Source organism: Heloderma suspectum, chromosome 3, assembly GCF_057233095.1.
Source record: "Heloderma suspectum isolate Gila_16-S chromosome 3, 16-S_ref, whole genome shotgun sequence".
NCBI lineage: Eukaryota > Metazoa > Chordata > Lepidosauria > Squamata > Helodermatidae > Heloderma > Heloderma suspectum.
This window is the reverse complement of record NC_139460.1, coordinates 41,231,319-41,246,646: the sequence shown is the minus strand read 5'-3', so window position 1 is coordinate 41,246,646 and position 15,328 is coordinate 41,231,319. Positions and strand designations below refer to the sequence as shown.

The following is a 15,328-nucleotide window of genomic DNA, read 5'->3' as shown; positions in this document are numbered from 1 at the left end:
GGGTCAAGAAGCAACAGTAAGAACCAGACATGGAACAACCGATTGGTTCAAAATTGGGAAAGGAGTACGATAAGGCTGCATATTGTCGCCCTGCTTATTTAACTTATATGCAGAGTACATCATGAGAAACACCAAGTTGGATGAATCACAGGTCGGAATTAAGATTGCCGGGAGAATTATCAACAACCTCAGATACGCAGACGATACCACCCTAATGGCAGAAAGCGAAGAGGATCTAAAGAGCCTCTTGTTGAGGGTGAAAGTGGAGAGTGCAAAAGCTGGTTTGAAACTCAACATTAAGAAAACTAAGATCATGGCATCTGGCTCCATCACTTCCTGGCACATAGAAGGGGAAGAAATGGAAGCAGTGACAGCTTTTATTTTCTTGGGCTCCAAGATCACCGCAGACAGTGACTGTAGCCATGAAATTAAAAGACGCTTGCTCCTTGGGAGGAAAGCTATGGCAAATCTAGACAGCATAGTAAGAAGTAGAGACATCACCTTGCCGACATAGGTCCGTCTAATCAAAGCTATGGTTTTCCCAGTAGTAACATATGGCTGTGAGAGCTGGACTATGAGGAAGGCTGAGCGCCGAAGAATTGATGCTTTCGAACTGTGTTGCTGGAGAAGACTCTTACGAGTGCCCTGGACTGCAAGGAGGTCAAATCAGTCCATCCTAAAGGAAACCAACCCTGATTGCTCATTGGAAGGAGAGATCCTGAAGCTGAAGCTCAAATATTTTGGCCACCTAATGCGAAGAGAAAACTCTCTGGAAAAGACCCTGATGCTGGGAAAGACTGAAGGCAAAAGGAGAAGGGGACGGCAGAGGATGAGATGGCTAGATAGCATCACTGATGCAATGAATATGGACTTGAGCATGCTCCGGGAGAGAGCACAGGACAGGAAGGCCTGGTGTGCTATGGTCCATGGGGTCACGAAGAGTCGGACACAACTGAACGACTGAACAACATATGTGTCTTCTGAGAAGTAAGTCTCGTTAAGGTCAATGGGGCTTACTCCCAGGTAAGTGGGTAAAGGAACACAGACTAAGATGATTTCTAGGGTAACCTTCTAGCACTGCTTTTTAAAAATATGTTCATATTTTGAAGATTTCAGACAATTTTGACCAGTATTTTTTATGTTCAAAGAGGAAATAAAGTTCAATTGCCAGATAAATTATTGCTTATATTATCTTGCTTCTAGTTTCTGCGGGAACTGAGATGAAACCATCCAAAAATGCTGTACTTTGGAATTTATAGAAAATTCCTAATAGATGTTGCAAATGAAGAATAAAAATGGAAACAGTCTCATTGTTTCCAATTTAGCTGAATCTTTTTTTTTTTTCCTCTGGAATAAATACAATAATGGATTAGGAATTATTTGTGAGTTCAAACTGAAGTTAAAGTGCACGCTTTGTCTTCTCTGGAGAGTGGACAGGAGGTTTCCCACAGGATTTGAACTACAATTTCTCACTTCTGACAAGTAGCCAATGTTCATAAATCACATAAATCATTTCCTAATGCTTCCTTCTCTTCTTGCAATATGGTATCCGCCATAAGAAAATCTTTCAGGCTTTTTATTTTACACAATGGTATTCATCAAATATGTATTTATGATGATAGGAGGTTGTTAAAAAAAATAAAATGAAGAAACTGGCAAAACAAAGTTAGTGACAGTCAAAAAGCCACAAATTCACCTAAACACTGCAGCATGCAATTTTTCTGCATAGAGGAAATGCACAAGTGTTTTGTGTGGAACTTAGGGCATATAAACAGAAAGTGTTACTTAAATTGGTAGTTTATGACCTATAAAAGGATCCTCAGATTCAGAGGAAATAAATTCCCAACAAGCAGTTATATCTCACCAGGTGCATGGCAGAGCTCCGAGGCGGATGTGGCTCAATAAGCAACTGAGATGGCGTCTGTCCAAAGTTCTGTATCTGTGCCTCCATGGCCTGCAGGGAAAGGAGAGTGATTGTCATAATCAATATGCATCAAAGAGATAGGTCAACACACTCCTTGACAATGCAAGCATATCCCAAGTCAGCCATGAAAAAGTCCAGAAAATTTGCCCGGTGCTCTTCTCCCAGGCTGCAGACTCATCCAAGTGTTAGTATTTTGTAGACAAGCTTTGCTTTTCCTTTCAAGCATGCTTCAGTTAACCAACTAACCACTCCTATTTCAAGTAGTTGAAAATGCATGTGAAAATGTTAACCTGTGAGGACATGCAGCTAAGCAGAGATTTCTCTGCACTAAGCATGTATACCTTAATAAAGTCCTTTGTAAGGAGGAAAGTATGAGGATCTCTAATAAAATAAGCCTCTGGGATCTTGAATGGAAAAAAGAAAGAAATACAATTCACAGAGAATGCAAAGAAAATGCCAGTTTACATCAAATTAACAATTATAAATTATTAATGCATCAATATCAAGGCATACATGAGATAAGAGATAAGGCATGCTGCTAAAATTATCTGACGTACTTGCAGATTACATAACATTCGCATATATCAAAATGATTTGTTTAAATGCACTTTTTTCTCTTAAGTGCAAGTGTTTCTAAGAATATTTATTAGTGCCTATGATGAGAAAAAGGGGCTACAGCTCAGTGATAGAGGCCTTATTTTGCATGCAGAAGGTCCCGGGTTCGATCCCTGGAATCTCCAGGCAGGACTGGAAAAATTCCTTCCTGAAACCCTGGAGAGCTGCTGCCAGTCAGTGTCAACAATACTGGTCTAGATAGATGGATGGTCTGACTCAGGATAAGGCAGCTTCCTATGTTCCTTAGATTTGGTCCATATTATTTTAAAATATAAACTCCAGTTTACCACACAACAAACCCTGGCAAATTCTTACAGAGATCGGAGTACCAGACCACCTTACCTGTCCTGAGAAACCTGTACAAGGGTCAAGAAGCAACAGTAAGAACCAGTCATGGAACAACCATGGAACAAGAATATGAACTTGAGCACTCTCCGGGAGAGAGCGGAGGACAGGAAGGCCTGGCATGCTGTGGTCCATGGGGTAGGGATGGCGGAGAATTTCTCCCCGAAACTTCGGGGGGCCGAGCGCCAATGTGTTCGGCCCCCCGAACAAGTTTCGGGGAGAAATCCTCCGCACCGCCCCCGGGACGGGACTTACCTTCACCGAATGTCCCTCCCGGTGGCTGGTCCGGCCGGCGGTTCGGCGGGTGTTCGAGCGAGGCGGGAGCGGCAGCCGGTCTTTTGACCGGCTGCCGCCGCCGCCATTGTAATGAAAGAAAAAAACAAAACAAAACGCCCCCTGATAGGCTACGTGACGATTCACGTAGCCTATCACGGCTAGATTTGCAAAGTCAGCCGTGATAGGCTACGTGAATCGTCACGTAGCCTATCACGGGTGACTTTAAAAAAAAAAAAAAAAAGAGTGTACGGATAATGGCGGCCCCCATAGGGAGCCACCATTCGCGTTCCTTATTTGGTCGCTGTAGTCTACGTAAATGTTTACGTAGACTACGGCGAAAATAAGGGCAATGCTATTTGCGTTGCCCTTATTTTCGCCATAGTCTACGTAAACATTTACGTAGACTACAGCGACCAAATAAGGAACGCGAATGGCGGCTCCCTATGGGGGCCGCCATTCGCGTACATGCTTTTTTTTTTTTAAAGTCACCCGTGATAGGCTACGTGAATCGTCACGTAGCCTATCAGGGGGCGTTTTTTTTTTTTTACTTTCGTGTTCGCGGCCGGGCGAGGCGAGGCGCCTCCTCCCCGGCCTGAATTTTGGCCGGGCGAGGCGGGAAGCCTCCCCCCCGGCCTGAATTTCAGCCGGGCGAGGCAGGAAGCCTCCCCCCCCGGCCTGAACTTCACGGGGGGAGCAGCGAAGCGCCTCCCCCCCACCGCGAACGGCCTTCGACAGGTAAGTGACTTTCGTCCACCCCTACCATGGGGTCACGAAGAGTCGGACATGACTTAACAACTGAACAATAACAACATATGTGTGATGATGAGGGCACCCAAAAAAGGACTTCTGGTGAAGGTCTTAATGACGTTGTGATGGGAGTTGTAGGCCAAAACATCTGAAAGGCCATAAGTTGCCCACCCCTGAGCCCAAATCATTTAGGGCAGAGATGGGAAATGTGTGGCCCTTTAGATGTTGTTATCCCTCAGCACTGGCTATACTGGCTAGGGCTGATAGGACTTGCAGACCAGGAATTTCAGGAGGGCCACACATTCCATATCCCTGATTTAGGGCATTAAAGGTTAAAACCAGCATACTAAATAGCGCCTGGAAACCAACTGGATACCAGTACAGAGAACTGGTATTATACGTTCCAAACAGCTGCTTTAGTAGTTAGTATTGTGGCAGCTGCATTCCGAATCAGTTTTCATTTTTCTTCAAAGGCAGTCTCACATAGAACACATGGCAACAGTCTAATCAAGACATTACTACAGCACAAATGACTGTGGCAAGGTCATTTTTCTCCAGACCTGGGTGCCACTGGTGACTTGGCCTAAGCTGGTAAAATGAACTCCTGACCACAGGAGAAGAACTACAATATAAATTCTGTAGTGCAAAGTGTACCTGGGGTAAAACTTACTCCACATACATAAAGAATTCCTATCAGATATCCTTCTATGAGGAATGTCGAACACAAGTACATAGAGCAATAAGGGAAAGGTAGCCATGTTGACTGTAAGCGAAATATCCAAAATCCATATTTGTGTAATACCTTTATTAGGCCAGCTGAGAGATTTTTTATGATCTTTGAGTTGGCCTAATAAAGGTAGTATACTAATATGGATTTTGGAATGTACAGTAATAACTTCTCCAGAATTCAAATAACAGAAAAATTGAAATTAAAAATATTTTTTCCCAGAAACATCTTTTTTAGACAATAGCATTTTATCATGCTCATTCCTGTGTAACTGGCCTTTTTCTGTGTTAAATATTTAATCGTAAGAATGTGGAAGGAATAATACAAATGTTTAATGCCAAACAATGTCTATTGTGGATGCAGAGGTTTCCAAGAAAAGCCCTTTTGATAAACAATTCAAGCAAATAACCCTTACTTTTTCAGTATTTCTGAAAACATTGAGGCAATTTTCTTGTGCTTTTAAAGCATCATTTTGAAATAAAAATGTTATATTTAGCAGCTATATTAATCATTATATTTAGTAGCGATATTAATCATGGACATTCATCTGCCACTTTTTACAGCAATGGCTTAAGCAATGTTCCTGTTCTTTTGCAGATGCTGCAGAGAAATGAATTAAGTCTTGTATAGTGCTGCCGGGTTTTAATTTACACATTTGCTTTCAAGTTGACCAGTCTCTGGCAAATTCTGATTATACAGCTACAAATTCAGTTTATACCACTGCTATTGATTTTACCTCCCACTTCAAGCAGATTTATGTTAACAAAGAGGGAAGTTGAAAACAACACTAACTTCTAAATAAGATGGTTTGTTTAGATGGTAAAGAATGGGCACTTAAATTTCTTCTGTCAAAGGAAACCATTATTTTAAGCTAAATACATCTTATTTAGTACATACTCAGTGGCTGTTTTACCAACTAATCTTACACATATGGCAATCCTCTGAATTTGCAATACCCATACAGGCAGCAAATTTGACTGGACATAGCTATCAGCTTCTAATTGTAAAACTATTAAGTAAACCGCTTCCGAAATGAAGTAAGCTAATATTTCTCCTCCCCCAATCTCCATATAAGTTAATCCTTTTCTGTTAAAACACCAGTTTAAAATATTAGTGAACGTAACAGAAAATTAATGCACCAAAAGCATTCCTTTAAAAAGCATGTAATAACTTTATGTTAACAAAAGTTACCACTAGAAATTATTATTTGTGGTTCTTTATCTCTTATTTATTTATTTATTTATTTATTTATTTATTTATTTATCTTAGGGGCCGCGGTGGCTAGGGGCCATGGTGGCTTAGTGGTTAAGACGCTGAACTGCAGACTGGAAGGTCGGCAGGTCAGCAGTTCGAGACCAGAGTGCTGCGTGACGGAGTGAGCTGCCGTCTTCAGTCCCAGCTTCTGCCAACCTAGCAGTTCAAAAGCAAGAAATTGCAAGTAGATAAATAGGTACCGCTTCGGCGGGAAAGGTAACAGCGTTCCGTGCACCTCGGTGTTCAGTCATGCCAGCCACATGACCACGAAAGCGTCTTCGGACAGCGCTGGCTCTTCGGCTTAGAAACGGGGATGAGCACCGCACCCTAGAGTCGGACACGACTGGTTGGGGACACCTTTACCTTTTTATCTCTTATTAACTATCAAGAATTCTCAAAATGCATTTGAATTACCATTCATAAGAAAGGTAAAATGGCAGGGAGAGGCAATCTCAAATTTAAATACACTTGCCGAATTAGACAAAATACGATCATTCCTCCAGTTCTATGGAAGAATGGGCTAGATCCCCTACATAAATTAGAGGCAGGAATACATCCAAATTCGTTAGCCCTTCAAAACATACATGTGTGGGAATATTGAAGAAATGTATTGTTTATCATTCAGGAAGAAAGAAAAGGTAAAATTATTAGTTAAAGACTGTGTTTCCATAGCTGGGGGGTCTCTAAAAGGTGCATATTTGTAAAACATACATATTTTGTACAGTTATCGTTGAGATGTCATATCAAGTCACAGCTGCACTTAGTCTAAGTAAATATCTACAAAACAACTCTTAAACACATCCTTTTTTAAATAATCACATCCCTGGTGCTTGCACAGTTTATACTGGAATTGTAATGACTTTATGCCACATTTACACATGACAATTAATAATGTATTTTGTTTTGTTTATACGCTGCCTTTCTACCAAGAAATGGTGCTCAAGGCAGCTAACAACAATAACAGCCAAATAGTAAAACAATCATAAGACAAATACATTAAAAACACAACAATAAAAGAATAAAAACAGAATCTTTTCACTTGGCTTTACACATACATTATCTCCAGGGCTTAGGGAAACTTCACACATGATGTGGAGCCAAACGCCTACAAGCCATCAAGTGTACATGAAGAATGGAGGTGCAACCAATCCTGTACCTGTGTGGCACATGCACTTGAAAACACACATATCACACTAATGTATTATGGATCAGATCTAGATCAAGTTAGCAGCATTTACATCCCATTGAAATCAAGGAAATCAAATCATGTTAGTCATTACTTGAGCTCCATTGATTTCAATGGAAAGTAAGTGGATCCAACCTATGTCTTTAGATACACGTGTGAAATGCTCTACTGGTGCACCTTAAACATGCAAAATGTGAAGCAGCTTGAAATAGATGTTCAGGTAATTTCTGCCAGTAATTCAAATATCTATTCCTCCTTTTTTTTCACTTGCCATGCCTAGTGAACAGTTGGGGCAAAACACCACCTGTGAACTCCAGGGGAATACTCCTTCATTGTAAGCAACAGAAGGTGGCAACCATATAGAAAGCCCTTGGGAGTTCCATCCAGCCTTGATATTATATCAAAATTTCACATATGAATTGATTGTTACTTAATAAGAAATAGCAGAAAATCTATCTGGCAAATAGAACTCCATTTCTGGACCAGATTCAGAGTGCTGGTATTAACATTCAAAGCCCTAAACAATTTGGGGCCATGTTATCTGAAGGATTGCCTCCTCCCATCTGTGCCTGCCCAGACCCTAAGATCATCCTCAGAGGTCCTTCTCTGTGAGCCCCTGCCAAAGGAGGTGAGGTGGGTGGCTACCAGGAAGAGGGCCTTTTCAGGGTAGGTGCCCCGGCTGTGGAATGAGCTCCGTAGAGAGGTTCCCCTGGTGCCTATGTTGTACTCCTTCCTGGGCCAGGTGAAGACCTTTTTATTCTCCCAGAATTTTAGCATTTTAGCTTCCTAATCTTTTAGCTCTGGTTTTTTAAATCTGTATTTTAGATCTCTGCATTGCTGCTAGGTTTTATTCTGGCTGTACTGTTATATTGTGATTTTAATCTTTCATATTTTATATTATTTTATGCTGCATTCTGTGGTTTTAATTTTTGTGAACCACCCAGAGAGCTTCAGCTATTGGGAGGTATAGAAATGAAAAATAATAATAATAATAATAACAACAACAAAACAACAACAACAACAACAATACCACCACCACACACACCTAAGATAACATCTGTACTTCAAGCACTTCAGGGAATAATCTGCTTTACCCCAAGGCCCCATCTATGTGGGGTTTTTACTCCAGTTCTACTCCATCCCCAAGTCGATAGTGTCAGATGACGCACACTTCTCTGTAGCTAGCCCAGTGTTTCTTGCCCTAAATCCAGTTTTTTTTCAAACTAATTTTGTGTCAGATTTTCCTGTCACAGTGCCTTCAGTGCTGTTCGGGAGTTCGTGTGACCTCAGCTGGCTTCGGCGCAGGCTGGTGGAAGCAACTCTGGTTGGCAAAAGGGAAATTCGTATGGGGTGGGGGCATGGGGCAGAGCAGAGGAGTAAACAAGTCTACCTGGAAGTAACTCATTGCCTTTGCTGAGTACAGGAGTAGCCCTGCTGCTCAGAAACTGCGCTGTTGTGAACATGGGCTCAGTCGCTGCCTCTCACTTTAAATAGTCATTGAGCTTGGGAGTGGAGACGGGAACCAGCTCTAGTGTTTTGAAACTATGCAGCTACGAAAGAGCACAGCTGAGAAATGGCGAACGCCTGTTGATTTGAAGCTGCGCAGCTAAGAAAGGGTGGATGCCAGGCTGGATGATTTTCATGAACATGTACTCAGAAGCACTTCATTGAGCCCTGTGTTTGTGGGGTGGGGAGCCTGTTGATTGGGCAGTTCATACACATCAAAGACAATGTGCGAGTTGCTCTCTGCTCTCAGCACCTCTTGCACTCCTGCTCATTCCGCTCAGTCTCTGGGCGATGGTGGCTGCCTGCTTGCCTGCCTCATAAATGTGTTTCTGTATGTGGGGTATACAGAGTTTGTCATGAACGTCTACTCGTAAGCAAGTCCTCCGTTGAACACGCAAGGGAGGGGGAGCAAGCCGCCGCTCATCGGCTGCCCCACACCTACGCAACTGCTGATGTTCATTTCCACTTATGGCAGGACTTGCCTACCCCACCACAACTAATATAGCTTCAGTTCCCGTATATACTGCAAAAGCGGATGAATACAGCACTGTGTGTACCATAGAAAGAGGTCATTCAAATCTATGAGAATATGTATTTTGCCCAAATTGCTTCACAAAGCATTTCTGTTCAGATTGGCCCCAAGGAAAAAGAACTCCATCTATCTCTCTTATCCTCTACATCTGCCAGTCCTCCTGTCCTTAGCTTCCTGCTGTCCTGGCCTTCTCCTCTGTTTTTCATTTTTTTCCCTACACTAGTTAGTAGCTCACTCAGACCAGGATTTTACTGAAATGGGAACAATACAGCATTTCAAAAATTATGGAACACCCTTCCCTAGGTTATATTCACAGCCAGGGAAAAACAGAAACACTAAGGGTTATATCAAAGATTATGCTATATGCTAATGAAAACATTGCAAGGTTTGGTGTTCTTCTGCTAGCAGAACTGCTAGCACAAGTAGTGCAAGAAGCACCTGGGCTAACGAAGCAGTGATGCCTTGTGCAATGCCTTCTGAAGCAACTTACGCAACACCTTGCGCAGTGCCTTATCTTAGCAGAATCATAGTACTGGATTTGACCAGTGACTGGGCTCAGGGATGACGACATCATCTGCCACCCACCTAGACTTCCCTGATCCCTCTGAGCTTGACTGCAATCCTCATAGTAGCTGGTGGCGGCGGCAGGGGTGGGGGATGGATTTTCCCAGCAACAATATATTGTTATGTGCTATCCCTGTTGCAATGCAAAGAATTTCGGGGTGGCCTGGCCTTGAATGGGCAATTATCACTAGTTAGTTTTACAAAAGTCATGCTCTTGATAGAAATTAAAATTACTAGAACTGGTTTGTTAACTCTGAGATAGAATGTTTCTCCTTGGTCCTGGGAAAAGAAACTTTTGAAAAATCTTGAGCTGGTGGTCTTAAGCGGTTTGGGGATATGTTGTGTCTCTCTCTTTCTCATGCAGTCTCAGATCTCTCCAGCCAAAGTCCAATACACTAACCACTACTGTCCTCTGCCACTCACTATTCTGTGACTGTTGGCTCATCCTAATAAATTGGGTATTATGTGCTTTACTGCTGCTCATGTGTGTGTGGACATACACATGTAGATATGTATCACCACAGCTGTCTGCATTTTTGGACTCTCCTTGGGGTTGTTGCTCTGGAGGCCATCACAATGAGCATCTACACTTCAAAATTTACCACTACACCACTAGATTTGACACTTGCGCAAGGATAAAAATGGGTTTCTGCCAGCAGAAGAAGTGTTGCGCCAGTGAAATGACACCACTGGATCCAACCTTAAGCTCACAAAGTCTCTGTGGCATTAGAGAGAACCATATCTGCAATATCCTTTTTTCTGTTACAGCAGGAGCACCACACCCACTGGCTCATTTTATTCACATTGTAGCTACAGAGGACAACCATGTTCAAGAATTAAGTGTGTGTCCATTTTACCTCATGACACAGAAAAGCCAGTTGACTACAATCCATAGAACAGGAAGTTGTTGCATAGACAGACCCAAGGACTCTTTAACTTTGCAACTATACTGTGCAGTCACCATTACTTTCAGTGTGGACGTGAACAGAAGCAACATTAATATTTACACATGCAACATCAAAGCCTTGGGCTGGGGCCTTTATATCTAGCACAGGAGCAGATCAGAGGCAAAAGTTTCTGTATCAGGTCTTCTCCCAACTTCCTGCCCTCTGAAGCTACCCAGCTCAGCTGATTTATTCCTGGAGCAGGGCCTGGACCACAATGTAGCCAAGTGGAAAGCCCCAATCAAACTGTGGCTGGCCATGCAGAGCAAGAAAATGTTCTATGCTCTTTCCCCACTACTATGCAACACCATTGGGGCGGGGGGGAGGGAGTGTGCATCCAGGGCTTGTTATTTTACAACAGATGTCCAAAATTTCAGGAACGTCACCATTTGCATGTGAACGCTCAGACATTCTCAGACAAATTTTGTGAATGTGTGAAAGCTCAGTTATATGCCAATGAATCACAGTCACCTTGGCATTTACTGATGTACATTTGAGAAGTGGGGAAATACATATCTATTTTCAGACCTTTACAAAACTCACATGGCATCTCCAGCATTTATTAATTATACAGTATGCACTGTAACACAGAGAAATAGAAAAGTATTAACGAAAGCCATTCTCTTAAACCACAAATCAGTAGTATGCCATCTCACCATTTTTTTTTAGGACTGTTCCAAATATTCACCCACAAAAAAATAGGTCATGGAGCAATGCCAGAAAGAGATTTAACATTTTCAGAGGAATCGGTATTGAGCTAGATCGACCAGCCTTCTGACAGCTTCCTATTTTTGGGACCAGACACAACTTTTTTTGAAGAATTACCTTTGCAATTTCTGTGGTAATTTTACACCTCTGGGTATGACAAAACTCCTCCTCACTTCCTGCTCCACATATACCCAACCCACAGAAAATCCACACTGTGCTATTACAGTATACAGTGATACAAAAACAGAATATATTCTTGGACAGTATATTAGAAGCTGTTTATCTTTACAGCTTTGAGAATTAAGGGCGCAATCCTATGGAGATAGTCGTCAGCCTCCAAACTTGGAGGCTGACAACTATCCAAAGCAGGGCGGCCAGAGTATGGGGACAATCCTTGCCTTCATGCTTCTTAAGCCTTGCATTTTTGGCTAGACGGGTGATTTTACCTGTCTAGCCAGGAAGCTTCAGAGCGGGAGAGGGGAGGCCACGCAGTGCAAAGGAAGGTGTGTAACACAGCTTCCGTGGTCTCCTCCTCTCCCAGGACCTCCCCCCCTGTTTCCGCACTCCATTTCCAAGCATGGGGACACAGCCAGTGCAGAGGGGGCTGGAGAGGGGGTGCGGACAGCGCAGCTTCTAGGAACTCCAACCTCAGTTCTGAGAAACTGAAAAACCCAATGGCTCTCTAGGAAGTGTCTAGTGGCCATAGGATTGCTGCCTAAGTGGCACATACTTCTTTCCCAGAAATAAAGGGGACTAGGGTAGAAATATAAGCATAATTGCGAGCCAATGTGGTGTAGTGGCTACAGTATTGGACTGGGAGTTGGGAATCCCCACTCAGCCACAGAAGCTCCCTGGGTGACTTTGTGCCAGTCACAGACTTTCATCGAAGCTATCTCACAGGGTTGTCATTGTGAGAATAAAATGGAGGTGCAGGATTATGTATACCACCTTGGGTTCCTTAAGGAGGAAAAAAGGTGGGATATAAAATAAATAAATAAATAAATAAATAAATAAATAAATAAATTCATTCTTGCATTAATCCAGCAACCTGAAGTACGGTTGGAGATGGAAGAACTACCTTGGGCATTTTTAAGTATATACCATTGTGAATTGAAATCTAGGCCCTAAAAAGCAATATTAAAACAAATGTGTCAACATAGGGATATTAACCTCTACGGTTTTATTTTTATGAAAGTTTTTTTTCTTGTGCTCAAAGAGAAGTGGCAGTATAATTCTTAATGCTGTTTCACATACAAAGCCCACATGATTAATAGCCCTTAAGCACTCTGTTCTTCAGAACTGACATGACTGACAGCCCTCTGGGTATACAGCATATGCAGTTTGAAAATGTTATTGTTTCATACTAATGGTGTGAGATATTGCTTTTTTATTTGTGTTTACAGCTGTTAAATAGCATCAATATCCTCAGGACTTGTGATAAGTTGGCTGAAGAATATTGATTTCAGTTTGATGTTTGCATGTGTAAAACCTTGGAAGAGCTTTCTTGGAGATGCAATAACCACAGCTAGTCAGAAGCCTTCAGTTGCAGTTGTTAGGATATGGGATATATTAGGATATGGAGACGGAATTATAAATGCTATAAAAGCTCAAAATCCTTTTCTGTTTTGTAAGGCTATTTGATACAAGTGGTATTTGATTGTTGTTGTTCAGTCGTTCAGTCGTGTCCGACTCTTCGTGACCCCATGGACCATAGCACGCCATGCCTTCCTTTCTTTCGCTCTCTCCCGGAGCGTGCTCAAGTTCATATTCATTGCATCCGTGATGCTATCTAGCCATCTCATCCTCTGCCGTCCCCTTCTCCTTTTGCCTTCAGTCTTTCCCAGCATCAGGGTCTTTTCCAGGGAGTTTTCTCTTCACAGGTATTTGATACAAGTGCTAAATATTTTTTTTAGTTCCTTTTCAAATGTCACACCAATTCTACAATATCTATAGAGAAAATTTAAAAGCACAAGTACCCAATTCTAGGACTTTTTGAATTATTTTGCTCCACTATTGCAAGAGATGCAAACATTCAAGAACATATGTATCTTTGTCCCATAGTTTGGGGACACCAATGAAATTCGATAGCTTTTAAAGAGCCATGGCCTAAGACAGGCACCCCAACTCCTACCACCTATTCCTAGTTTATCCTATTTAGGTGTAACACTTATTCTTCCGAAGGAGTTGATGACAGTTAGCAGTCTATGATAGTGTCTGATGACATCATCTGCAGGTGTAAGGAACTGTCTGTGTCAGACCCAGTGGTTTATTTAACAAAATGCTGTTGACCTTAACTTGCAGTGGATTTCCTACCCAGCTATGTAGGGTCTAAGGCAGAAACCTTTCCCTGTCCTTCTACCTATGATCCTTTACTCACTGGGTATGTTGAATATGTTGTTGTTGTTGTTCAGTCGTTCAGTCGTGTCCAACTCTTCGTGACCCCATGGACCATAGCATGCCAGGCCTTCCTGTCCTGCGCTCTCTCCCGGAGTGTGCTCAAGTTCATATTCATTGCATTGGTGATGCTATCTAGCCTTCTCATCCTCTGTCCCCTTCTCCTTTTCCCTTCAATCTTTCCCAGCATCAGGGTCTTTTCCAGTGAGTTTTCTCTTCGCATTAGGTGGCCAAAATATTTGAGCTATCTGTCCTTCCAATGAGCACTCAGGGTTGATTTCCTTTAGGATTGACTGATTTGACCTCCTTTCAGTCCAGGGGACTTGTAAGAGTCTTCTCCAGCACCACAGTTCGAAAGCATCAATTATTCTGTGTTCAGCCTTCCTTATAGTCCAGCTCTCACAGCCATACATTACTACTGGGAAAACTATAGCTTTGATTATACTGTCAGGAGCGCTCTGGCAGCTTCTCCCAGTAGATTCCAATAGCCAACTCAAGACACAGGCGAAAGGATTTCTTTTCAAAGCTTTAATCCTTTTACAACTTAATGACTCTTTCAGATGCTAATCACCAGCGACTAAGCAAGGAACAGCAAGGTAGCCTAAGTTTCAAGTAGTCATTTGATGCCTGTTTGAAAGAGAGCCACTTGAAGACCCAGAACTTATGGGCTAGGGAGAGATCCTCCCTCTTTCCCTTATGTCCATGGGAGGCGGCTGTTGCTTGGGCGCCAACGGGCGCTACGTCTCCTTTCTGCGCCCTCCATCGCTTGTCACTCTTTGCGTCTGTGTTGAGCACCTAAGAAGCCCCCCTCCCTCATTCCCTCACTACCCGGGTCGCTCTCTATTTCTGGAATGCTGGCAAGAGGAATCACTGCCAGGTGCTGAGCCTGTGAGGGATGAGCTGGCTCCTCTCCCACAGCTAGCTGTTCCTCCTCAGAATCCGAACTGCTCTGAGGCTCTCTGGGCTCAGTTTCCACCCTGACATATACGGACCTTTGTCGGCAAGGTGATGTCTCTGCTTCTTACTATGCTGTCTAGATTTGCCATAGCTTTCCTCCCAAGGAGCAAGCGTCTTTTAATTTCATGGCTACAGTCACCGTCTGCGGTGATCTTGGAGCCCAAGAAAATAAAAGCTGTCACTGCTTCCATTTCTTCCCCTTCTATGTGCCAGGAAGTGATGGGGCCAGATGCCATGATCTTAGTTTTCTTAATGTTGAGTTTCAAACCAGCTTTTGCACTCTCCACTTTCACCCTCAACAAGAGGCTCTTTAGATCCTCTTTGCTTTCTGCCATTAGGGTGGTATCATCTGTGTATCTGAGGTTGTTGATAATTCTCCCGGCAATCTTAATTCCGACCTGTGATTTATCCAACCCCGCGTTTCTCATGATGTACTCTGCATGTAAGTTAAATAAGCAGGGTGATAACATGCAGCCTTGTCGTACTCCTTTCCCAATTTGGAACCAATCGGTTGTTCCATGTCTGGTTCTTACTGTTGCTTCTTGACCCTCGTACAGGTTTCTCAGGAGACAGGTAAGGTGGTCTGGTACTCCCATCTCTTTCAGAATTTGCCAGAGTTTGTTGTGATCCACACAATCAAAGGCTTTAG

The 15,328-nt window shown here is 42.7% G+C and overlaps 1 protein-coding gene across 2 annotated transcripts in view; it reads right to left on the bottom strand.

The window, feature by feature from the left end:
- The window catches only part of NBEA (neurobeachin), a 595,906-nt gene that overhangs the window by 33,144 nt on the left and 547,434 nt on the right, over positions 1-15,328 (bottom strand). For both annotated transcript variants that reach the window (XM_084843013.1, XM_084843014.1), the window contains one exon: positions 1,865-1,954. In XM_084843013.1, the coding sequence (XP_084699139.1) occupies positions 1,865-1,954 (90 nt within the window). The remainder of the gene's footprint in view (positions 1-1,864; positions 1,955-15,328) is intronic.